The sequence below is a fragment of the Staurois parvus genome, unplaced genomic scaffold (assembly GCF_062004578.1).
Source record: "Staurois parvus isolate SC_StPar_1 unplaced genomic scaffold, SC_StPar_1.0 ptg000316l, whole genome shotgun sequence".
NCBI lineage: Eukaryota > Metazoa > Chordata > Amphibia > Anura > Ranidae > Staurois > Staurois parvus.
The window spans coordinates 712071-736696 of NW_028318112.1; the positions used below are offsets into that span (position 1 = coordinate 712071).

Below are 24626 nucleotides of genomic sequence, written 5' to 3' on the forward strand. Positions count from 1 at the left end.
AATGCCTCTTCCTAACAGAAGAAGGATCTGAGCATCTTTGTCAAGTGGTGGTATCTCACTTGCAATTACCTTCAGGTGAGGGTGATGGAAGGCAACAGCTGGTGTAGGTATTTCTTCCCTGTTAACAGGTATCTGGTTGCACTCAACAAATGTAGGTAGGAGAAATTGCAGGTTACCTTTGAGAGGCGATACCACGAGTCCACGAGCCCTTCTTCCAAAAACCTCTGTAGTTCCACTACAAGTACCCAAAGTGTAAGGATAAGGTTCACCCTTTATTTCAAATAGATCAAACAGTTTGGATCTTGCAAGTGATCTATTGCTCTGATCATCTAAGATCGCATACACCTTTAGAGTCTTTTCTGGTTGAATTTCATGGTATCTGTTCACCAGGCATATTTTAGCACACAACTTATTACAGTGGTCTTCCCCACAAACTTCAGTGCAGGATGAAGAAATTATGGTGGAATCAGGCACTTGGTCTGTATTCTCCCTGCCTTGCCTTGAACTGGGAGGAGAGTTAACAGGTTGTGCAGAGCTGGGCTCAAGTGGATGGAGGGCTTGCACATGTTCTTCTGATCCACACTCTATGCACTTGATGGACATATTACAGTCCTTAGCAAAATGTTCAGTAGAAGCACAACACTTGAAACATACCTCTAATAACTTTAAAAGCCCCTTAAGCTCTTTAAGAGGCTTTTTCCTGAAGCTGATGCATTTTTTGAAGGGGTGTGGCTTCCTGTGAATGGGACATTCTCGGTTAGGGTTTTCAATCTTCCTACTCTGTTTATTTGCAGCCACAACTGTGGTGGAAGTGGGAAGAATGTCAGTCTTTTTCACGGATACTGGACCTCTATGGTTCCTATAGTTGACCTGAAGACTGGTGCTCTTATGAAAGGATGAAAAGAGACTGTACTCCTGTACTCACCGTATGAAAAACATGGGTCGTTCTTGGTCTCTGCAATGTTCCTGATGAATTTGCAGAAGAAAGAGAAAGGAGGGAAGGAAACATTGTTCTGTTTTTCGTATGAAGGCCCTAGTGAGGACCATATTTCTTGCACACCATATGGGAGCATGGAGATGGTTGGGTTTACCCTCTGGCAGTATCCATGTAACTGAGTCCAGGTAGTTTTGGGTCTGCCTTGACTAGCTGAAGCTCAAGAAGAAGGTCACTCAGTCTCTGGAACTCCTTGTTGTCCTTACCAGATATCTTTGGGAAGTTTCCAGATACATGAACAGAGCATTTTCTATAGCTTCTGGACTGCCATAACTTTGCTCTAATTGATCCCATGCAGCTGTGAGACCTGCTGTAGGATTGTCCATGAAAACCGATCTTAATGGTTTAACACGTGCAGCGGAATGAGGGCCAAGCCATCTGATGAGCAGATCCAACTCTTCAGCAGCTGTAATACTGAGATCATTGATTGCAGTTCTGAAAGCACATTTCCAACTTCTGTAGTTTTCAGGTTGGTCATCAAAACTTGTAAGACCAGTTTTTGTGAGCTCTCAGCGAAGTATGTACCTTGCAAACTGCTGTCTCAATTGTCTCCGACTTTATGCAAGATGTTGTTGGCTGACCGGTGCTGATTGTGCTATCTTTGACTTCAGTGTTATAAGACACAGGGAAATACGGTGCAGCAGATGCATTCAGGTGAGTTTCTTGCTTGAAGTCAGTTGCTCGAATGGTATGTTTATTTGAGGCTGTACTGATGACAGGAGATTGATGACTTGCTTGCAGCTTGCTCTGATGCTCTGTGACATATGAAGGAAGGTTAGGTAGAAAGGCAGGAAAGGAGTGATTTTGCATGCAGGAAGTTGCTGGAACCTCTTTAACTTGTTGCTGAAAAGAAGTCTCTATGTTGTCAGGAGCATTGGAGACTGCAGTGTCCACTGCAGTGGCTTATATGGCCACTACAGGGAGCCATCCAACAACTTTCTTCATCTACAGATGCACTAGTCTGTAGTGCGTTTGAGGGGATCTTCCGTATCCACTATGTTCAGGTTAATGCTGTCTTTCTCCCTTGCACTTCTGTCTGCACTGATAGCTTGTTCTAGGACCCTTAGTTTTGCCATAGCTGTATCATGTTTACACTGTTCGTTTAAGATTTCTATTGCTGCTCTTTGGTGTGCTGACTAACTTTCCAGTTCTGCTTTTTGGCGTGCTGATTGAGATTCCAACTCTGCTCTCCTTTTTGCATATGCGGCCTGCACCTTGCTGGCTTCCACTTCAGCATGTGCACTAATAAGTCGCTCACTGAGTGTAGAGAGTCTTGAACTATGAGATTTAAAGGACTTTTTAGAATGTCTTGTAGAAATGGATCTATGAGATGTAGTGTCTTGTAGCAGCTTTATCTTTGCTTCTGTCTTTAATTTTGCTTGGTGGATAAAACTGTCTCTTTCTAGATTAAGAACCTGGAAGCTGTTTAATTCCGCTAATGAATCTTCCTTGTGCATGCTCAGTAAAACATTACTGAACTTGTTGCTGGTAAACTGATAAAGCTCATATGAGGATGAAAGTTGTTTGATGGCTCCCTCTAGTGGCCGTACCTCGTGTTCCACAGACACTGTGTTAGATTGAGTAACAATCTTCTCCCATAATAACCTCAAGCTAGTAGTTAGTTCAGTTCTTAAAGTTTCATAATTTTCCAAGTTGGTTTAACTGAACGTTTGGGTAACACAGCTGGTTCAGATTCTTGTTCTGCTGTGTGTGACATCTCTTCATGGATGGAGCCCTGGTAACTCATGTTGACACAAGCAGATAATGACTAAGAGATAACAAGCGGGAATGTTGGAAGGCCTGGGCTAGTTACAGAAGCTTACACGTGCTTGCTTCTTGCTTTGCAATGAGAGCAATAAATCTTGTCTGTATCAGTACTGTCACCCAGGAACTTGTAATTAGGCTGTAACTCTTTTTTTCTACTATTCTGACTCCACTATAGGACAATAAACCTTATCTCCCGCAATGTATACAGCTATACCATGTGGTGTTGAATCTATCTGTCAGGGATCCCCTCGATCCCCGCCGCAATGGTCCCGGCGCAGGCGCAGTATGTGCAGGGACGCGAACTCTAGGTCCGGGCCGGCCGCGGACCTGCCTTGTACCGTACTGTCCTCCCCGTTACCGACCCGGCTTGCCTGACTTTGCACTTGCTCAACCATCCATCCATCCCTCTCAGCGGGGTCTCCAGACCTCCTCATATCAGGCTCTCTCCCGTGGGAGCCCCTGGCGAACACCCCTACCACTGACGGGTATCCTCAGTAAGCACGACCTGGTCCCGGGGTACTCCAAGTCCATCCCCACCATCAGGGGCCCTGGTGAACAAGTACTCTGGGACTTAGACTCCGTGCCCTAGGGACGCCTGATTAGTGGAGTGCTAGTGGTGTCGCCGGGCGGTCCCTTACAGTACCAGAAGGCCATGACTGAGCCTAGAGGAGGGCCCTCCCCGCTGGAAGAAATTTGCAGGCATCTATCTAACCTGACGCAGGCCGTAGCAGCCCTGCAGGATAAATGTATGCAGCTGGAAAACCGCTTCCAGACCTGCTCCCTATCTGACCCAGCCCCACAGGCCCCGGTTTCTGCACCCCCGGCTGCTCTTGAGCCAACATCAGGGGCCTCCGCCCCGCTACCTATGGCGGAACCCCGGGTACCCTTACCGGAGCGTTTCCACGGGGACCGCACACGCTTCAGGTCATTCCGTGAGTCCTGCCTCCTATTTTTTGAACTTCAACCCCGTACCTTTTTGACTGAATCAGTGAAGGTGGGATTTATAATCTCACTGTTGCAGGGCGAACCCCAAGATTGGGCCCATCGGCTAAGGGGAAACAATGACCCACACCTAGGAACAGTCAAGGACTTCTTTGAGGCGATGGCCATCCTATATGATGACCCACAGCGGGCTGCTTCTGCCGAAGCAATCTTATACACACTCCGAAAGGGCCGTCGGGCGGCAGAGGAATACGCCTCAGAATTTAGGAGCTGGATGGGGGACACTCGCTGGAACGAGTTTGCCTTGCTGCACCAGTTCCGCATGGGGCTATCAGAACCCCTAAAGGATGAGCTGGCCCGGGTAGAGGTTCCCGAGTCATTAGAGGACCTAATTGCCCTGACAATAAAAATTGACCGACGACTGCGGGAACGCAGGTTTGAGAGGTCCGGCCAGGGTCGCGGAAACAACTGGGGTCCATTCCTAGGCCCCAGCCAACCACCCAGACCAAGTATCCAGAATCCACTTCCAGGAGATGTTCCAGAACCCATGCAACTAGGCCTGGCTTGGCCCAAATTATCGCCAGAAGAACACCAGCGGAGACGCTCTCAGAACCTCTGCCTCTACTGTGGGGAAGCCGGTCATATGGTACGATCCTGCCCTCAGAAAATGAGTAAGTGTACCTCTTTTTCTTCTTTGTTTATTGGCAATGTCAGTCCTTCCCAATACTTAGTTGTGCCCCTCTCCTTTCAGCTTCCCGAAAGGACCGTGGAAGTGACAGCCATAATTGATTCGGGGGCATGCAGTTGTTTTCTGGATTTAGACTTTGCTCGTCAGCAGAAAATTCCCCTCCAACCCAGAAAGAGGGGTTTTAACATATTTTTGGCCGATGGTTCCCAGATAAAATCAGGAGTAGTTAATCAGGAAACTCCCCCCATTGCCACTACCATTGCCAACCAACACCAGGAATTCCTCCGCCTGGATGCCATTGCGTCACCTCTTTTCCCAGTCATTTTGGGGCTCCCTTGGTTACGGGCCCATAACCCCCAAATTGACTGGGAAACCGGGTCAATCTTGTTCCCTTCCCCATACTGTCAGGAACACTGTCGCACTTCAGGCCCGGCAGGCCCCCAGGTCCTCCTATGCTCCGAGGGGGATTCTGATCTGAAACAGGTTATTCCCACAGCATATCAAGAATTCCTGGACGTGTTCAGTAAACGGGGAGCAGATACCCTGCCCCCCCACCGCCCGTATGACTGTCCCATCGACCTGTTACCCGGCTCTGAGATCCCTTTTGGGCGAATTTTTCCCCTATCTGAACTTGAATTGGGGGCCCTGAAGGAATATATAGAGGACAGTCTCCAGAAGGGGTTCATCCGTCCCTCCACTTCACCAGCAGGGGCGGGGATCTTCTTCGTGGAAAAAAAAGACAAATCTCTGAGACCATGTATTGACTACCGGGAGCTGAACAGGGTCACGATTATAAATCGTTACCCATTACCGTTGGTGCCAGAGTTATTTCAGAGCCATTTTTACTAAACTTGATCTAAGGGGGGCATACAACCTAGTTCGCATAAGGGAGGAGGACGAGTGGAAAACTGCGTTCCGTACCCGGTTTGGGCACTTTGAATACCTGGTCATGCCATTTAGCCTGTGCAATGCACCAGCCACATTTCAGCATTTTGTAAACGATATTTTTAGGGATTACCTGGACATTTTTGTTATCGTTTACCTAGACGATATACTGATTTTCTCATCCTCCCTGAAGGATCACAGGATACATGTGGCAAGGGTGTTGGGGCGGTTACGTCAGCATGGGTTATACGCCAAGGCAGATAAGTGTTGCTTTGAGCAACCTAGCATTACGTTCCTGGGGTTGATTATCTCCACCGCGGGGGTCGCAATGGACCCTCAGAAAGTCTCTGCGATTTTGGAGTGGCTGGTACCCGCAGACAAAAAAGGCGTCCAGCGGTTTATCGGTTTTGCAAATTTCTACCGGAAGTTCATTAAGAACTTCTCCGGTCTGGTCTCCCCCATAACTCAGTTGACCAAGCTTGGAACCCGGTTCAGATGGACGCCGGAGGCTCAGGGAGCCTTTGAGGCCTTGAAGAAGCTCTTTACCTCGGCACCCATTCTGGGCCACCCGGACGCTGCCCTGCCATACATCTTGGAAGTAGACGCATCAGAGAATGCGGTGGGGTCCATCCTGTCCCAGCGAAAGGGCACCAAAGAATTGCTCCATCCCGTAGCGTTCTTCTCAAGGAAACTTACCCCAGCCGAGAAGAATTACGATATCGGCGATCGGGAGTTGTTGGCCATCAAAACAGCACTCGAAGAATGGAGGTACCTGCTAGAAGGTGCCTCGCACCCCATCTTGATCTTCACAGATCACAAAAATCTCGAGTACCTGAGGACCGCCAAACGCTTACGCCCACGGCAGGCAAGATGGGCATTGTTCTTCTCCAGGTTCATTTTTCACATCACGTATAGGCCCGGATCTAAAAATACGAAACCCGATGCACTATCTCGCATGTTTGAAGACTCCAAAGAAGATCCGGTACCTGATACGATTCTGTCTTCAGGAAATTTCTTGGCGCTCCAGACGGACCTTCGGTCCAAGCTATTGGGGGCATCCACGGCCGCGTCAGTCCCAGTTGGTGTGTCCCTCCAGAACAAGGGGGGACTCCTATGGAAGGATGGGTTGGTCATGGTCCCTGAAGAGGTCCGGACCCTTGTCCTGGGACATTGCCATGACCACCCGAAACCCTGGAGCTTCTCCAACGCTCTTTTTGGTGGCCAAGTATGGCCAAGGATTGTAAACTCTATGTAAGATCCTGTACCATCTGCCAGAAAAACAAGCCATCGAGGAACAAGGCTTGGGGACTGCTGCGTCCTTTGCCGATTCCTGAACGACCATGGCAAAGGATCGCGATGGACTTTATAGTCGAGCTCCCACCGTCCCAAGAACACACCGCGATCTTCGTGGTCATCGATCGATTATCGAAAATGGCTCACTTTGTACCATTAAGGAAGACTCCGTCTGCGTCCGAGACTGCGCGAATATTCATCCAGGAAATCGTAAGATTACATGGAGTCCTGGAGGACATTGTCTCGGATCGTGGGGTCCAATTCACATCTAGATTTTGGAGGGCCCTGTGCAAGGCCCTGGATATCAAGTTATCCCTCTCCTCTGCTTTCCACCCTCAGACCAACGGACAGACCGAGAGGACCAACCAGACCCTAGAACAATACTTGCGTTGCTACACATCCTTCCTTCAGGATAATTGGTTACCACTTTTACCTTTAGCGGAATTTGCATATAACAATGCAAGCCATTCAGCAACAGGGCAATCTCCGTTCTTCTCTAACTACGGATTTCACCCTGTCTTTCTTCCTGATTTGGTCTCTGAATGCCCAGTTCCAGCAACACAAGACGCATTAAACTTCTTCTCCTCGAACAACAAAGTACTACAGGAAGCCATCGCTCGGGCCCAGGAGGACAACAAGAATGCATATAACAAGAAACGAAGGGGGAATCTGGTGCTGAAGCCTGGGGATAAGGTATGGTTGGCAACAACCAACTTGAGAATGCTTTGTCCCTCGAAGAAATTGGGACCTAAATTCGTGGGGCCTTTTTGTGTGAAGCAAATGATCAACAAGGTAACATATGAACTTATCCTTCCTGAAACATTCAAAATTCATCCTGTTTTCCACGTGTCCTTACTTAAACCTGTGATCCCGGATGCCTTCCCAGAACGAGAATCCAGACCTCCGGAGGCCATAACGGTGGAGGGACAAGAAGAATATGAGGTGGAAACGATCCTGAAGTGCCGAAGAAGGGGGAGCCAGACCCAATTTCTTATAAAATGGAAGGGCTATGGCCCCGAGGACAATTCTTGGGAACCAGCCCATAATGTCCATGCACCCAGACTTGTCCGGAGGTTTCTTCGTGACCACCCATGGTGGAGAGATCGGGTGGGCATCCGGAGGTTGCCCGTGGGGGGGGGCAATGTCAGGGATCCCCGCCGCGATGGTCCAGGCGCAGTATGCCGCCCTGTGCAGGGACGCGAGCTCTAGGTCCGGGCCGGCCGCGGCGCGCGAGTTCGTGCATGCGCAGTAGGAGCCGCGGCCGCCTGCTGGGCACCAATGGCAGCGCAGGGCGCGATATTTAAACGGCCCTGAGCTGTCATTCGGTGCCTTCTGGTCTTGTCCTTGCCCTGCATCCTGTATCCTGAACCTGTACCTGTAAGTTGCTGACCCGGATTGTACCTGACCACTGCTGAATTCTCCTGCCCAGACCCTTGTTTTGCCTGACCTCTCTTCCGTATGTCCCCTATTGGATCTGACCTACTGTTGATGACCTGGCGTGTGACCCGACTATTCTCTGCCCGCTGCCTTGTACCGTACTTTCCTCCCCGTTACCGACCCGGCTTGCCTGACTCTGCACTTGCTCAGCCATCCATCCATCCCTCTCAGCGGGGTCTCCAGACCTCCTCATATCAGGCTCTCTTTCGTGGGAGCCCCTGGCGAACACCCCTACCACTGACGGGTATCCTCAGTAAGCACGACCTGGTCCCGGGGTACTCCAAGTCCATCCCCACCATCAGGGGCCCTGGTGAACAAGTACTCTGGGACTTAGACTCCGTGCGCTGGGGACGCCTGATTAGTGGAGTGCTAGTGGTGTCGCCGGGCGGTCCCTTACACTATCTCTTGCATTGGGTCAGATAGTTTAACTTAATGAATAAACTCACATGTTGAGGAAGTCAGATGAGGAAACCCATTTGAATTGTTCCGTTTAATGGTGAATATTCATAGGTAGAAAAACGTTAATGTTGTAGCCTCATGGAAGATGCATTCAGGAAGACAGGATACAGTAGAATGAATACAGGAAGAGGCAGGGGGAGGAGTATACACAAGTACGGTGAGAGAAAGAGCTCAGCTTAGACAGGAGAAGACAGCTTAAAGACACAGAACAACGATAAACAAGTGATGATCACAGAGAAATTATAATATATCAAATAGTGTAACACAACACACATTCTATTCAATCAGGCAGGCCCTTGCACTACATCAGGGGTGTCCTGTGGGCTGCATACAGCCCCAGGGAGTTTAGCATGTGTCCTGAGCCTGTCTGAAGGGATGCTGGGGAGGCCAGGCAAATGCACATGCTAAGATATGGCGGGGATGCTGTGAAAAATATAGTTGATAGGTGAAAGGTGTGTGTGTTTTAATGAGGTCAGTGCAGGATGTGTTTGCTAATGAGGTCATCTGGTAAACTCTTTCCTATGTCTTACTGATTTTTGCTGTCCTAAACCTACATACCAGCAAGTGATTATTATTATTATTATACAGTATTTATAAAGCGCCAATAGTTCACTCAGCGCTGTACATTACAAGGGGGACAGAACATGTGACAGAACAATACCAATACAATGCAAAACATGAGGGGATCGAGGGCCCTGCTCTTTCGAGCTTGCAATCTAGGAGGGAGGGGATGGTAGCACAGGAGGAGATAGTTGTGGGGGATGGGGTGGTAGGAAGAGTGGAGGAGGTTGGCAAGTTAGCAGGGGGTGGGGTATGCTTCCCTGAAGAGGTGGGTTTTCAGGGTGCGCCTAAAGGAGAGGAGAGTAGGTGATAATTTGATGGGTTGGGGCAGGGAGTTCCAGAGGATGGGTGACACCCTGGAGAAGTCCTGGAGGCAGGCATGGGAGGAGGAGACCAGGGAACTAGAGAGAAGGAGGTCTTGTGAGGAGCGGAGTGTGCGTGCTGGGTGGTACTTGGATATTAGGTTGGTGATGTCATTTCGGGCAGTATGGTGGATGGCTTTGTACGTCAGTGTTAGGATTTTGAATTTGATCCGTTGCGCAATCGGAAGCCAGAGGAGGGATTGGCAGAGGGGGGTGGCGGAAATGGAGCGGTTGGAAAGGTGAATGAGTCTGGCAGCCGTATTCAGGATCGACTGAAGCGGGGATAGCCAGCGGTGAGGCAGGCCAGTAAGGAGGGAGTTACAGTAATCGAGTCGTGATATGATGAGGGAGTGGATGAGCTGTTTAGTGGTTTCTGGGGTTAGGAACGTGCGTATTTTGGTGATGTTGCGGAGGTGGAGTCTGCACGAGCTTGTTAAAGATTGGACTTGGAGCTGGAATGATAGGTTGGAGTCCATAATGACACCAAGTACTCTGGCCTGCGGGGCGGGTTTGATGGTGGTGTTGTTGGATGTGATGGAGAAGTCAATGGGGGGTGGTGTGCGGGCTGGGGGGAAGACAAGAAACTCGGTTTTGGAGAGGTTCAGTTTAAGGAAGTGGAGCAACATCCAGTCTGATATCCAGTCTGATATGTCGCTCAGTAGGTGTGTGATTCGGGGCGGAGACTGAGGTGGTGAGGTGGGGGGTTGAGAGATAGATTTGTGTGTCATCGGCATATAGGTGGTAGTTGAAGCCGTGAGAGTGTTTGAGTTGGCCAAGGGAGGAGGTGTAGATGGAGAAGAGAAGGGGCCTGAGGACGGAGCCTTGAGGGACCCCAACAGAGAGGGGGAGTGAGGGGGAGGTGGTAGCATTATAGGTAACACTGAAAGAGCGTTGTCACAGGTTGGATGAGAGCCAGGAGAGAGCAGAATCTCTGAGGCCAAGGGAGTGTAGTTTTTTTGAGGAGGAGGGGGTGGTCGACTGTGTCGAAGGCCGCAAAGAGGTCAAGGAGTAGGAGCACTGAATAGTGGCCATTAGCTTTGGCGGTTAGCAGGTCGTTGGAGAGTTTAAGTAAGGCAGTTTCGGTGGAGTGTAGGGGACGGAAGCCGGACTGTAGGGGATCAAGGAGGTTGTTGTCGTTGAGGTGAGAGCTTAGGCAGGTGTAGACTAGGCGCTCGAGGAGTTTGGATGTAAATGGGAGCATAAAGTGATGAAGCTTTCTGGCAAATACAGCAAGGGCTAAGGTAAGGCCTTGCTCTCAAAATCAAAGAAAGTATATGTGAAGCCTTACCATGTAAAACTAGCTATTCAGTTTAAAATAGAAAGGCAAAATGTTTATATAGGCAGGCTGTACTCCAGCACAGAAAGAAAAGTGACAATGCTGGAAAGTATGTGCTTATATGCATTGCATGGTTGAATTGAAATAGGGCTGCTGGGGGTGTACATGTGTCTCTGGTTAATATGTGTCTGTATTACTATGTACTAATGTATGTAAATGGATAGAAACTGGCTAAAAGATCTTATTCAGAGAGTAGTGGTTAATGATTTATACTCTGAATGGTCTAGGGTTGTCAGTGGTGTACCCCAAGGTTCAGTGTTGGGACCCTTACTTTTTAATATATTTATTAACAATATAGAGCCTGGGATTATAAATACCATTTCAGTCTGTGCAGATGACACTAAACTGTGCAGTAGAATAGCGTCCTTACAGGATGTCTCCAATTTACATGCTGACCTCAATGCACTGTTTAACACCTTCCCGCCAGGCCTATAGCAGATTGTCGGCCGGGCGGGACACTTCTTGTGACTGGGCGTCAAATGATGTCCTGTCAAAACGAGCTGCGGGGCCACACAGAGGTGATCATCGCCGATGACATATTACTACACCGGCCCATTGCCAGTGTCATGTGACCGCTGTGACCAATCACATGTCAATTGTATACAATAGATGGCTTCCTGTCATGCCATCCATTGTATACAATTATGTTGTTAGCTGTGACAGATCAAAGCAGTCACATGATACAATCAGGGCCAGTCACAGCCCATCCATAGCATGTGATGAGCTTTGCCCAATCACACCTAATCACAACAAAAGACTGAATCAGTTTTATTCAGTAACAATGATTGCAAATATCAATGAAATACTTTGGTATTAGTAATCATAATGTGTTAAAAAAATCCTGATCACTTGCACAGAGTAGTTCAATGTTACTATGGTAAGATTGTATTGCTTTGATCACAGTGTGTTGAAAACAAAAATTGTAAAAAAAAAAGTAAAATAAAAAATAATTGAAAACTTTGAAAAAAATAAGATAAATTATTATCATTTAATTTTTTTTTACATACTGTCACCAGTCAGTGTATCTGATCACTGCCACACCAGTTATATTATAACGCTGTACTGGTCTGGTGGCAATATGTAAAAAAAAATAAAAAATTGTGCTTTATTTTTTCTTTTTTTAATTTCTACATTTTCCAAAAAATTGTAACAAAAAATTACAGCCTCCAAATAACTCACCATGCCTCTTACTAAATACATTGAACTGTCTATTTTCCAAAAATGGGTGATTTGGGGGGGTATTTGTACTATTCTGGCGTTTTCGGGCCTCAAGAAATGAGATGGGCAGTCAGTGCATCAGGATTGATCAATTGTCAGATTTATATACCTTGGTTTGTGGACTCTATAACTTTCCTACAGACTAAATAATATACACTAATTTGGGGTATTTTCACCAAAGAAATGTAGCAGAATACATTTTGATCTAAATTTATGAAGCAATGTTATTTATCTGCAAAATTTTATAACAGAAGCAAAGAAAATTAGGGGTTTTTTTTCAAAAGTTTCAGGATTTCTTTGCTTTATTTTAGCAAAAAGAAAAAAACTCAATGGTGTTTAAATACCCCCAAAAGAAAGCTCTATTTGTGTGAAAAAAATTATAAAAATTTCATATGGGTACAGTGTTGCATGACCGCGCAATTGTCATTCAAAGTGCAACAGCACTGAAAGCTGAAAATTGGCCTGGGAAGGAAGGGGCTAAAAGTGCCCAGTATTGAAGTGGTTAATTGGGCAACTATGAGGAAAATGAGGTTTATGTTGATAAATGTAAGGTTATGCATTTGGGGGTTAAGAATATGCATCCATCAATACATACTAAGGGGAGTACAACTGGGGGAATCAATGGTGGAGAAGGATCTGGGAGTTATGGTAGATCACAAGCCTAATAATGGCATGCAATGCCAAGCTGCGGTTTCTAAAGCGAGCAAAATATTTTCTTGTATTAATAGAGGTATAGACTCCAGAGAGAGAAATATAATTTTACCCCTGTACAAATTATTATTATTATTACACAGGATTTACATAGCGCCAACAGTTTGCGCAGCGCTTACAATATAAAGGAGACAGTACAATTACAATACTTTCAGTACAGAAGGAATGTGAGGGCCCTGCTTGTGGAGCTTACAATCTAAAGGAAGGGGGAGATGATACAAAAGGTGATAGCTGCAGGGGATGATCTGGTGGAGGTGATTCAAGTACAGTTCTTAGGTGGAGGTGGTTTAGGCTTCCCTGAAGAAGTGTGTTTTCAAAGATCACCTAAAGGCAGACAGGGTGGGGGCTGACCGGACTTGCTGTGGTAGGGAGTTCCAAATGATTGGAGAGGCTCTGGAGAAGTCCTGGAGGCGAGCATGGGAGGAGGTAATGAACCAGTGCATGTTTGAGTGGGGGAGGAAAGGTGCCCAATGGAGAGTGAGAGGTTGAAGATGTGGGTTAGAGAGTTTAGGATAGAGCAGGAAGGAGGCTGCAACAGTCGTGAGGGGATAGGATCCAGGGGACAGGTGGTGAAGAGGGCCTTGAAAAGGAGTTCGGTAACTTCCTTGGTGGTAACAAGGTCGAAGGAGGAGAGTGTTGAGTTTGGTGTTGGGCTTGGTACGTTGGTTAGAGGAGGAAGCTTGACACTGGAGATCTCATCAAGAATTGTGTCAATCTTCTTCTTGAAGTGACTGGCAATCTTCTGTGCAGTAAGTAAGTTGGTGGGTGGTGGCAGTGGGGGGAGGAGTAAGGAATTAAGGGTAGAGAAGAGTCGACGAATATTGGATGAAAGGGTCTTGATGAGAGTGTTATAGTAGGTTTGCTTAGCAGCGTGGAGGCTGGAGTTATATTTAAGAAGAGCGGATTTGTAGAGGGTAAAGTCTTTCAGGGATTTATATTTACGCCATGCTCACTCAAGAGTGCGGCTGCATCTCTTGAGACTTCTGGCGTCATCTGTTTGCCAGGGTTGTGACAGGAGAGGCCTGGTTCTGTGTGTAGAAAGAGGAGCAAGAGCGTCCAGGGAGGATGATAGATAGCTGTTGTAGGCAGATGTGGCCAGCTCTGGGCAGGACAGGGGGGCAATTTCATCATAGAGGCGCTCAGTAGCGGAGTGAAGAAGGTCAGTGCTGAGGTGATGGAGGTTTCTACAGGTGACGGTTTGCTGGTTGGAGGCATGGGAGGTAGGAGGCAGGGAGAGTGAAGCTGATAAAGTTGTGATCAGAGAGGAAAATGGGTGTTAGAGAGGTTACAGGGAGTACATATGTGGGTGAATACAAGGTCAAGGGTGTTGCCATTGCAGTGGGTGGTGGATTGTGACCATTGTGTTAGGTTGAAAGAGAAGGTTAGGTTGAGTAGTTGAGAGGTGGCAGGGGTGTGAGCATTGACTGGATGTTAAAGTCGCCGAGGATGATGGCAGGCACCTCAGAGGAGAGAAAGTATGGTAGCCATGCGGAAAAGTCATCGAGAAAGCGTGAAACTGGGCCCGGGGGCCGCTAGATGACTGCGATCCTCAGACAAACGGGAGAAAAGAGATGACAAATCACAAATCATTAGTAACACCTCATCTGAAATATGCAGTTAAAGTTTGGGCACCAAGTCATAAAAAGAACATTGGGGAACGGAGAAAGTACAGAAAAGGGCAACCAAAACTGATAAGAGGCATGGAGGAACTTATCTATGAGGAAAGATTAGAGGAACTGAATGTATTCTCTCCTGAGAAGAGGAGATTAAGGGGGGGATATGATCAACATGTATAAATACATCAGTGGTTCATATAGTAAAATTGGTGTAGAGTTATTCACCCTGAGGTCATCACAGAGGACAAGGGGGCACTCTTTACGTCTGAAGGAAAATAAATGTAGCCACTTCCCGTCTGGCCCATGTATATAAATGGCCGGAGAGCATTGCAGGAGCCCGTGGCTGTTTATAAATGTCCTCCCCACTTCCCTGCCTGTGACCCCTCCCTGGTAGCGAGCAGCACTGCAATCCAGTGCCTGCTGTATCCTCCGGACACAGCAGAACACTGATCGCTGTACGGACCTCTGTGTGAGGTCCCAATCATGTGATTACTGATTGGCCAATCAGTGATCACATGAATAGTAGTAAGCAAGATGTCACTTCTGGCATCATTGATTACTACATGTGAAATCTGTGAATAATAACAGAGGTCACATGCAGGGGTGGACTGACCATTCGAGCACTCGGGCACTGTCATAGGGGACCCCATGAAATGCCCCTGGTACCTTTTTATAGGCTTTTTTGGGTGTGCTTTAAGTGTGAGCCCCATGATCCCCTATTGCCCGGGGGCCCCATGAGCTATCAGTCCACCCTTGGTCACATGGTACAAGGCTATTCACAACAGCTTTGTACCATGTGACAAGCTGTGACCAATCATAGCTCACACAGTATTTCTCAATGGTTGCAAGAATGCAGCCAGACAGAAGGAGACATGATTGCTTTTACAGTCTCCATGGGTTTAAAGCAATCAGTGTAAATGAGAAAAACAAATCTTCATCAAACCCCCCCCCCCCCCAAGTAGTACAGTGTCACTATGGTGACACTGTACTGCTAGGGTGACAGTATATAAAAAAAAACATAAATAATATAAAAAAATACAATACAAATGTCAAATTTGTTTTAGAAAAATTATAATTTTTGGTTATATACTAATTTAGGTTATTTTTTTTTTACTAAAAATATAGCAAAATACATCTTGGCCAATATTTATGAAGAAAGATTATTTATTTGCAAAATTTTATAAGAAAAACACTTTTTTTCAAAATGTTTGGACTTTTTCATTTATATAGCAAAATAATAAAAATCCCAGTGGTGAATGAATACCACCAAAATAAAGTTTTATCTGTCTCAAAAAATGCTACAAAATTCATATGAGTACAGTTTTGCATGACCGTGCAATTGTCATTCAAAGTGTGATAGTGCTGAAAGCTGAAAATTGACCTGGACAGGAAGGGAGTGAAGGCGTCTGGACTTGAAGTGGTTAATCTCCAGACACGAAAAGGTTTCTTCACAGTAAGAGCTGTGAAAATGTGGAATAGACTCCCTCAAGAGTTGGTTCTGGCCAGCTCAGTGGATTGATTGAAAAAAGGCCTGGATTCTTTCTTGGATACACACAATATAACTGGTTACTATTTATAGGTAAAGTTGATCCAGGGAATATCTGATTGTCTCTTGGGGGATCAGGAAGGAATTTTTTCCCCTGCAGGAGCAAATTGGATCATGCTTTGCTGTGTTTCTTTTGCCTTCCTCTGGATCTGGATGTGGGTGTAGGATTAAACCTTTTTTTTTTTTATGGTTGAACTGGATGGACTTTTGTCTTTTTTCACTATATCAGCAATATGAACTGTTGAGGCAAAATATTATTTATGTTACTGCTTCAAATAAGAGCGCATTGCAGTGTGCATAAATACAAAAAACAAATTAACAACTGGATCCAATCTACACTAATCTGTAATCAAGGCTAATTGCAATCATGCAAAAATGAAACAATAACCAGCTGCAACAGTGTGAAAATTATATTGAAAAAAGTTATATGTGCAAACAAGCCCTAGCCTGGATTCACAAGAATCTGTTTAATAATACACAAAAATGTAAAAAACATTATGAAAAGTAGCATAAGTAAAGCCGAGTCTGTGCAACAGGCATCAAAGATATATCAATCCATATAAATGGAGGTAGAAAAGAGCATGTTATGTGTTTTTATTATGTTATTATATACAGTATAAATAGAGAAAGCAAAGAGGTTTAACCACTTCCAGACCGGACACTTTTACCCCCTTCCTGACCAGGGCAATTTTCAGCTTTCAGCGCTATCACACTTTGAATGACAATTGCGCAGTCATGCAACACTGTACCCAAATTAATTTTTTACCATTTTTTGCGACAGATAAAGCTTTATTTTGGTGGTATTTATTCACTGCTGGGATTTTTATTTTTTTTGCTATGTAAATGAAAAAGCCCAAAATTTTGAACAAAAGTGTTTTTTATAAACTTTTGCAATTAAATAATATTTCATCATAAATCTTTGCCAAAATGTATTTCGTTATCTTTTTAGTAAAAAAAAAACAAGAAACAAATTAGTTTATAACCAAAAATTATAATTTTTAAACATTCTTTTTTACATTTTTATTTTATTTTTTTATATTATTATTTTTTATTTATTTATTTTTTTTTACATACTGTCACCCTAGCAGTACAGTGTCACCATGGTGACACTGTACTACTTGTGGGGGGTGATGAAGATTTTTTTTTTTTTTTAACAATGATTGCTTTTATACCCATATAGGATGTAAAAGCAATCATTTCTCTTTCTCTCTGTGTGCATTCCTGCACTCATTGAGAAGTACTGCTTCTGATGGAGTGCGGCTTTGAAAGAGTGCGAAGCAGTTAAACACAGCAGTTGAACTAAAGCAGGAGAAAGACACAACAACAGCAAGAAACTCTACTGCATGCTGGACAGACTGCAAGCAAACACCCTGGGAAACATCTCTTACATGCCTGAGTCCCACTCTGTGTACCTTTATATAATACACTCCTCTTCATTAACCCTGCCCCCCTCCACTCTGCAGCTGATCAACTCCACGACCGCATCCTCCCCCTGTCCTGCCCCGACTTGGCTATGACTGTCTACAACAACGCGCTGTCAGCAGCCCTTGACTCACTAGCGCCTTTAACCACACGCAACATCAGACTCCGACCGCTCCAGCCCTGTCAGACTGATCACACCAAAACCCTCAAACGACGCAGTCGTGCCCTGGAGCGACTATGGCGCAAAACAAAATCCCAACAAGCTTTCACCCGCTACAAATCTGCCTTCCGCACCTACACCTCCTCCCTCCACGCAGCCAAACAAGCCTACTTCCTGACCCTCATCAAGGCCCTCTCCTCCAATCCTCGCCGACTCTTCTCCACCTTCAACTCTCTACTCTCTCCACCCCCACCTCCACCCAGCACCTCACTCACCGCCCTTGAGATTGCCAATCACTTCAAAAACAAGATTGACAAAATTCGCAAGGACATTGCCGCAACTCACACGCCCTCTCAACCCGTCCCCTCTCACACAGCTACCCCCTCATCCCCCCTCCCCCTCGACATTACCCGCAGGGACTTCGTCACTGCTCAAACTCCCTCCAACCCCGTTCCCCCTCACTCAGCTACCCCCTCATCACCCCTCTCCCACGGCCCCACCACTGATCTGACCTCCACTCCCACCCCACCCTACATTCCTCATACTGAAGCTCCCCCAACACTCCACACCTTTGACCTTACTACCATCGAGGAAGTCTCCAAGATCCTCTCTGATGCCCGCCTCACCACCTGCCCCCTCGACCCTATCCCCTCACAATTCCTACGACCTCCCCCCCCCTCCATCCTCCCCTCACCCACATCTTTAATCTCTCCCTCTCCTCCGGCACTTTCCCCTCCCCACTGAAGCATGCACACATCGCCCCCATACTTAAAAAGCCCTCCCTGGACCCCAATGACCCGAACAACCTCAGACCCATCTCCCTGCTCCCACTTACATCTAAACTCCTCGAGCGCCTCGTCTACACCCGCCTATGCTCTCACCTTAACAACAACAACCTCCTCGATCCCCTACAGTCTGGCTTCCGCCCCCTACACTCCACCGAAACCGCCTTACTCAAACTCTCCAACGACCTTCTAACCGCCAAAGCTAATGGCCACTATTCAGTGCTCCTACTCCTTGACCTCTCTGCGGCCTTCGACACAGTTGACCACCCCCTCCTCCTCAAAATACTACACTCTCAGAGATTCTGCTCTCTCCTGGCTCTCATCCTACCTGTCACAACGCTCTTTCAGCGTTACCTATAATGCTACCACCTCCCCCTTACTCCCCCTCTCTGTTGGGGTCCCTCAAGGCTCTGTCCTTGGGCCCCTTCTCTTCTCCATCTACACCTCCTCCCTTGGCCAACTAATACACTCTCACGGCTTCAACTACCACCTCTATGCCGACGACACACAAATCTATCTCTCAACCCCCTACCTCACCCCCTCGGTCTCTGCCCAAATCACACACCTACTGAGCGACATATCAGATTGGATGTCGCTCCACTTCCTTAAACTGAATCTCTCCAAAACCGAGCTCCTTGTCTTCCCCCCAGCCCGAACCCCACCCCCCATTGACTTCTACATCACATCCAACAACGCCAATATCAAACCCGCTCTGCAGGCCAGAGTACTTGGTGTCATTCTGGACTCCAACCTATCCTTCCAGCCCCAAGTCCAATCTTTAACAAACTCGTGCAGACTCCACCTCCGCAACATCGCCAAAATACGCACATTCCTAACCCCAGAAACCACTAAACAGCTCATCCACTCCCTCATCATATCACGACTCGACTACTGCAACTCCCTCCTCACTGGCCTGCCTCGCCGCTGGCTATCCCCGCTTCAGTCGATCCTGAATACGGCTGCCAGACTCATTCACCTTTCCAACCGCTCCATTTCCGCCACCCCCCTCTGCCAATCCCTCCACTGGCTTCCGATTGCGCAACGGATCAAATTTAAAATCCTAACACTGACGTACAAAGCTGTCCACCGTACTGCCCCGAACTACATCACTGACCTAATATCCAAGTACCGCCCAGCATGCACACTCCGCTCCTCACAAGACCTCCTTCTCTCTAGTTCCCTGGTCTCCTCCTCCCATGCCCGCCTCCAGGACTTCTCCAGGGTGTCACCCATCCTCTGGAACTCCCTTCCCCAACCCATCAGATTATCACCTACTCTCCTCTCCTTTAGGCGCACCCTGAAAACCCATCTCTTCAGGGAAGCCTACCTCACCCCCTGCTAACTTGCTGACCTCCTCCACTCTTCCTACCACTCCATCCCCCACAGCTATCTCCTCCTGTACCACTATCCCCTCCCTCCTAGATTGTAAGCTCGAAAGAGCAGGGCCCTCGATCCCCTCATGTCTTGCATTGTATTGGTATTGTTCTGTCACATGTTCTCTCTTCCTTTGTAATGTACAGCGCTGAGTGAACTATTGGCGCTTTATAAATACTGTATAATAATAATAATAATAATAAAGTACTGAGTGAGCTGTGATTGGTCACAGCATTTCACATGGTACAAGGCTGTTGTGAATAGCCTTGTACCATGTGACCTCTGTGATCATTCACAGATTTCACACGTAGTAAGCAATGATGTCACAAGTGACATCTTGCTTACTACTTTGCATGTGATCACTGATTGGCCAATCAGTGATCACATGATCGGGACCTCGTACAGAGGTCCCGTCCGACGATCGGTGTTTCACTGTGTCCGGAGGACACAGCGGGCCCCGGATCGCGGTGCTGCGCGCTCCCAGGGAGCACGCACAAGCAGGGTGCGGGGAGGCCATTCATAAACAGCCACCCGACCCTGTACTGCCACCGTCCGGCCGTTTATATGCAACGGCCGGTCGGGAAGTGGTTAAAAACCTTAAAAGAGAGGAAGGGTAAAAGGGTAGGGGGTTTGAGAGGGGAGAGGGGAGAGGATGACCAAAATCATTCATAGGGGGAAATATCCCATTCGCAATTGTGACCCTTAGAGATCCGAGTATCTAGTTTGAATATCCAAAATACTTCTCTCCTACAAATGACCACCTCTGATAGGTTGAGTCACTCTCTTTAATAATTTGCACCTTAAGAGACTGTAAATTGGAATTCTGTGATTATCTGGCTAAATTTGTATCTTTGGTAGTGTTGATGTTCGAGAAGTGGCCTTGCATCCTTTCACAGTGGTTCTATCCACATATTAAACTTTGCATGAAATGCATGTTACGACATATGTCACATACAGTGCTGTGAAAAAGTATTTGCCCCCTTCTTGATTTTTTTTTTGCATATTTGTCACACTTAAATGATTTGGATCAGCAAACAAATTTTATTACACAGCAAAAACCCAAGTAAATACAAAATGCAGTTTTTAAAGGATGATTTAATTTAACCACTTGACCTCCAGAGGATTTACCCCCTTAATAACCAGGCCTCTGTTCTTTAGGGAGGTGATCTACATTGGTGACGTCACGCCGCACGCTCCCCGTGGAAGGACGGCGGCCATCTTGGATTCAGTTCAATTGCCAGATGTGAGTGCATACGTTTATTTTATGCCTTTGATCCTTACTAATAAAAATACTGCACTATTGGAAGCACTTTCTCTGGCTCGCTTTTTCATGAGCTTCAAGGTTAAGTTCCTGGTATTTACTGCACCTATGTGAGTGTTTCCCCCCCTGCTGGATGGATGTCATATCCCTGGAGCCTGGAGATGTTTGCTGTGAGTTGTCTGATATGCTGAGGTTTGCCAGAAGACCCCCAGATTCCTGCTGTTGACCAGGAGTGGTTGGAATTACTCAAATGCGCATTTTATTTCGCTTTCTGGTTAGTGCAATATACATCCATTGTATTATCCATTGTATTTTCCCAAGAATCACGGATTTGCACCTTAAGGCGTTTTTGCTGCTTTTGGACTTTATTATAATTTATTTCATTTGAGCACATATTGGGACGTCTACCCACTTTATTGTGTCATTTGGCACTCCTTAACGTCTCACATGTGTTTATTTTGTTTGTCATGCACTTTACACCTTAGCGCTACATATTGCTGTGTTTTATTGATTATGAGGTTTGAGAGGTTCGCCTTTTATGCCAGCTGTCTGATTGATTTTTTACCTTGCGCTCATTTTGTGATTTTACTTAAATACAAAATGCAGTTTTTAAATGATGATTTAATTTAACCACTTGCCCTCCAGAGGATTTACCCCCCTTAATAACCAAGCCTCTTTTCACTACTTGGTGCTGCACTAATTCAACTGATAACTGCGTGGTCATGCAATGCTGTACCCAAACGAAATTAACATCCTTTTTTTCACACAAATAGAACTTTCTTTTGGTGGTATTTGGTCACATGTGCGCTTTTTATTTTTTGCGCTATAAACAAAAAAAAACCTAAAATTTTGAAGAAAAACAATATTATTTACTTTCGGCTATAAAAAATATATAGTAAACTCAAAGTCAGTTATAGATTTAGGCCAAAATGTATTCTGCTACATGTTTTTGGTAAAAAAAATCCCAATAAGTGTATATTGATTGCTTTGTGTGAAAGTTATAGCATCTGCAATCTGTGGTATAGATAATGGAATTTACACAGCTTTTACTTTCTGACTGCCCATCACATTTCTTGAGGTGCTAAACTACCAGGATAGTACAAACACCCCCAAATTACCCCTTTTTGGAAAGTAGACATCCTAAGCTATCTGCTGAGAGGCATATTGAGTCCATGGAAGATTTATTTTTTTTCCACAAGTTTCTGGAAAACGACAAAAACATTTTTTTGTACACAAAGTTGTCATTTAAATGATATATTTCTCATACAAGTCATGGGTATATGTGGAATTATACCCCAAAATACATTCTGTTACTTCTACCGAGTATGTGGATACCACATTTGTGAGACTTTTTGGGAGCCTAGCCACATACAGGAGCCTGAATCCAATGACCACTTTGAAAGCCTGAAGGTGCGTAACTTCCTCATTTCACTTCCTCACTACCTATCACAGTTTCCAAAAAGGGGTCATTTGGGGGGGGGGGGGGGGGGGGTTGGTGCTATCCTGGCATTTCAGGGCCTCCGAAACAGTGATAGGTAGTCAGGAAGTATAATGAGGAAATAAAGCCCTTTAAAAGCCTGAAGGTTCTTATTGGATTTTGGGGTCCTGTACTTGGCTAAACTGCCAAAACGTCTCTCACATGTGGTACCCCCATACTCGGGAGAAGTAGCAGAATGTATTTTGGGGAGTAATTCCACATATACCCATGGCATGTGTGAGCAATAAATCATTTAATTGACAATTTTGTGTAAAAAAAAATTTTTGTTTGTCACTTTCCAAAAACTTGTGGTAAAAAAATAAATTCTTCTATTGATTCAACATTCCTCTCAGCAAATAGTTTGGGGTGTCTACTTTCCAAAAAGGGGTCATTTTGGGGGGTGGGGGCATTTTATGCCCAGCATTAGAAGTTTATGCCACACATTACTCACTCTTCTAACCACCTGAAGATCAAGCGTTTTCTGACACTTTGGTCCTGATTTACTAAGAACTGAGTCTATCAGCAGACACTGAACATTAGGCAGACTCAATTCAATCAACCAAGACCTGTCAGTCTTCAGAAAGGCACCCAGCAAGCTGATTAAAAAGAGTCTACTTTCTAGACTCTTTCCTGTTTGTAAATACGAAATGACGCTGGGCACATTTCTAGATGCAATGCCGGATATGTTCGCTAAGTGGTGCACAACCACGGGCTTTGTCCCGTTGGCATTTATCTGTTTGCATATGAGAATACTTATAATTTAAAATAAAAAGCACACCTATATTATATATTTTTTTTTATTATTTTTTTTGTTGCTGTTTCTTCAAAAATGATCAGCCAACTAATGCATTTCCTAATGAATGTCATACATTCTATTTTCAAATGTCAAACATATTAACACTTATATCTCAAATAATTTGAATGTCTAGTTCTAGTTTCCCAATACAATTATATATCTTCATTTTCTTTAATCATGTAACTATTCTACATTCCAGCTCAAACTCTGTCTCCTACAGTGGCTTAGTGGTTAGAACTCAGAACTTACAGCACTTCAGTCATGGGTTCTAATCCCAGTCATGGCTGCACCTATCTGGAGTTTTTATGCTTTCTTTGCATGTGTGTGTTTCTGCCAACACTCCAAAGACATGCTGTTGGGTTAATTGGGCCTAGTACATGTCTGAGTTTCTGGCCTTAGAATGTAAGCTCCTTGACATTACAGACTATTGTGAATGGACAAAATATGGAGATCAATTTCCAGGGTTCTGTCAGTGCCAGGAATATTGATCAATCAATTAAGATTTTGGCTACTGACTAGAAAGTGGAAAGGGAGTGAATCTTACCTGCATCCTGTTCTTCTAACAAGTTTGAAACTTTCAATTTTCCTTCTGTTTATATTTCATTGCAACTTTGTTTCTCTTCTCTTAGGCTAAGTTCACACTAGCTTTGTCAGCAGGCATCAGACAGGTGTTTGGGAAGCGTTTTTAATGCTTCTCAAACGCCTATGAAGATTCTGCACATGGCAGCACACAATGCTGTTTACACTGAAGCGTTAGCGTCGCGTCATGGCAAAACTGGCTCCTCATGTCAAGTCTATGGTGCCACTCCTCAAATGCCTGACAGGCGTTTGCGGTGCAGTTGCGGCGAGTTTGAGCCAATATACTATATGAAGAGACAGATAATATTGGAGAGTCTTTTTACCGTGGTTACCAATCTGCAGATGATTGCTCCCAGAGAAAATGCGCAATTTTCTAGTTTATAATATTACTAGCAACTTGCTCTGGTGAGTCTATTTATTTATTTCTATTGGTGAAGGATTGTTGCACATTGGTGTTGGTTTTCTTCACATCGTATTATTTGAATTAAAAGATATCAGACTTTTTTTGAAGCACGTTTATTGTATTTTTTGAAATTCATATATAATTTTATAATATTTTTTATTTATTTTGTCACCATCGCACATACGGGTTGATTTATTTGTTATATGATTATTATTGATTTAAGTTGGTTTAACCACTTGCCCTCTAGCGGATTTACCCCCTTTAATGACCAGGCCTCTTTTTGCTACTCGGGTCTGCACTAATTCAACTGATAATTGCACGGTCATGCAATGCTGTACCCAAACAAAATTTATGTCCTTTTTTCACACAGAGATTTCTTTTGGTGGTATTTGATCACCTGTGTGCTTTTATTTTTCAAGGTATAAACAAAAAAAGACCGAACATTTTGAAGAAAAACGATATATTTTACTTTCGGCTATAAAAAATATATAGTAAACTCAAAGTTAGTTATAAATTTAGGCCAAAATGTATTTTGCTACATGTTTTTGGTAAAA

The 24626-nt window shown here is 45.3% G+C and overlaps 1 protein-coding gene across 4 annotated transcripts in view; it reads left to right on the forward strand.

Annotated features, from left to right (window-relative positions):
* The window catches only part of CHADL (chondroadherin like), a 414651-nt gene that overhangs the window by 45272 nt on the left and 344753 nt on the right, over positions 1-24626 (forward strand). For 2 of the 4 annotated variants that reach the window (XM_089683624.1, XM_089683615.1), the window contains exon 2: positions 20715-20799. The exons of the other annotated variants lie outside the window; for them this stretch is intronic. In XM_089683624.1, the coding sequence (XP_089539750.1) occupies positions 20798-20799 (2 nt within the window). In that variant the 5' untranslated portion in view covers positions 20715-20797. The remainder of the gene's footprint in view (positions 1-20714; positions 20800-24626) is intronic. 4 annotated transcript variants of the gene reach the window in all.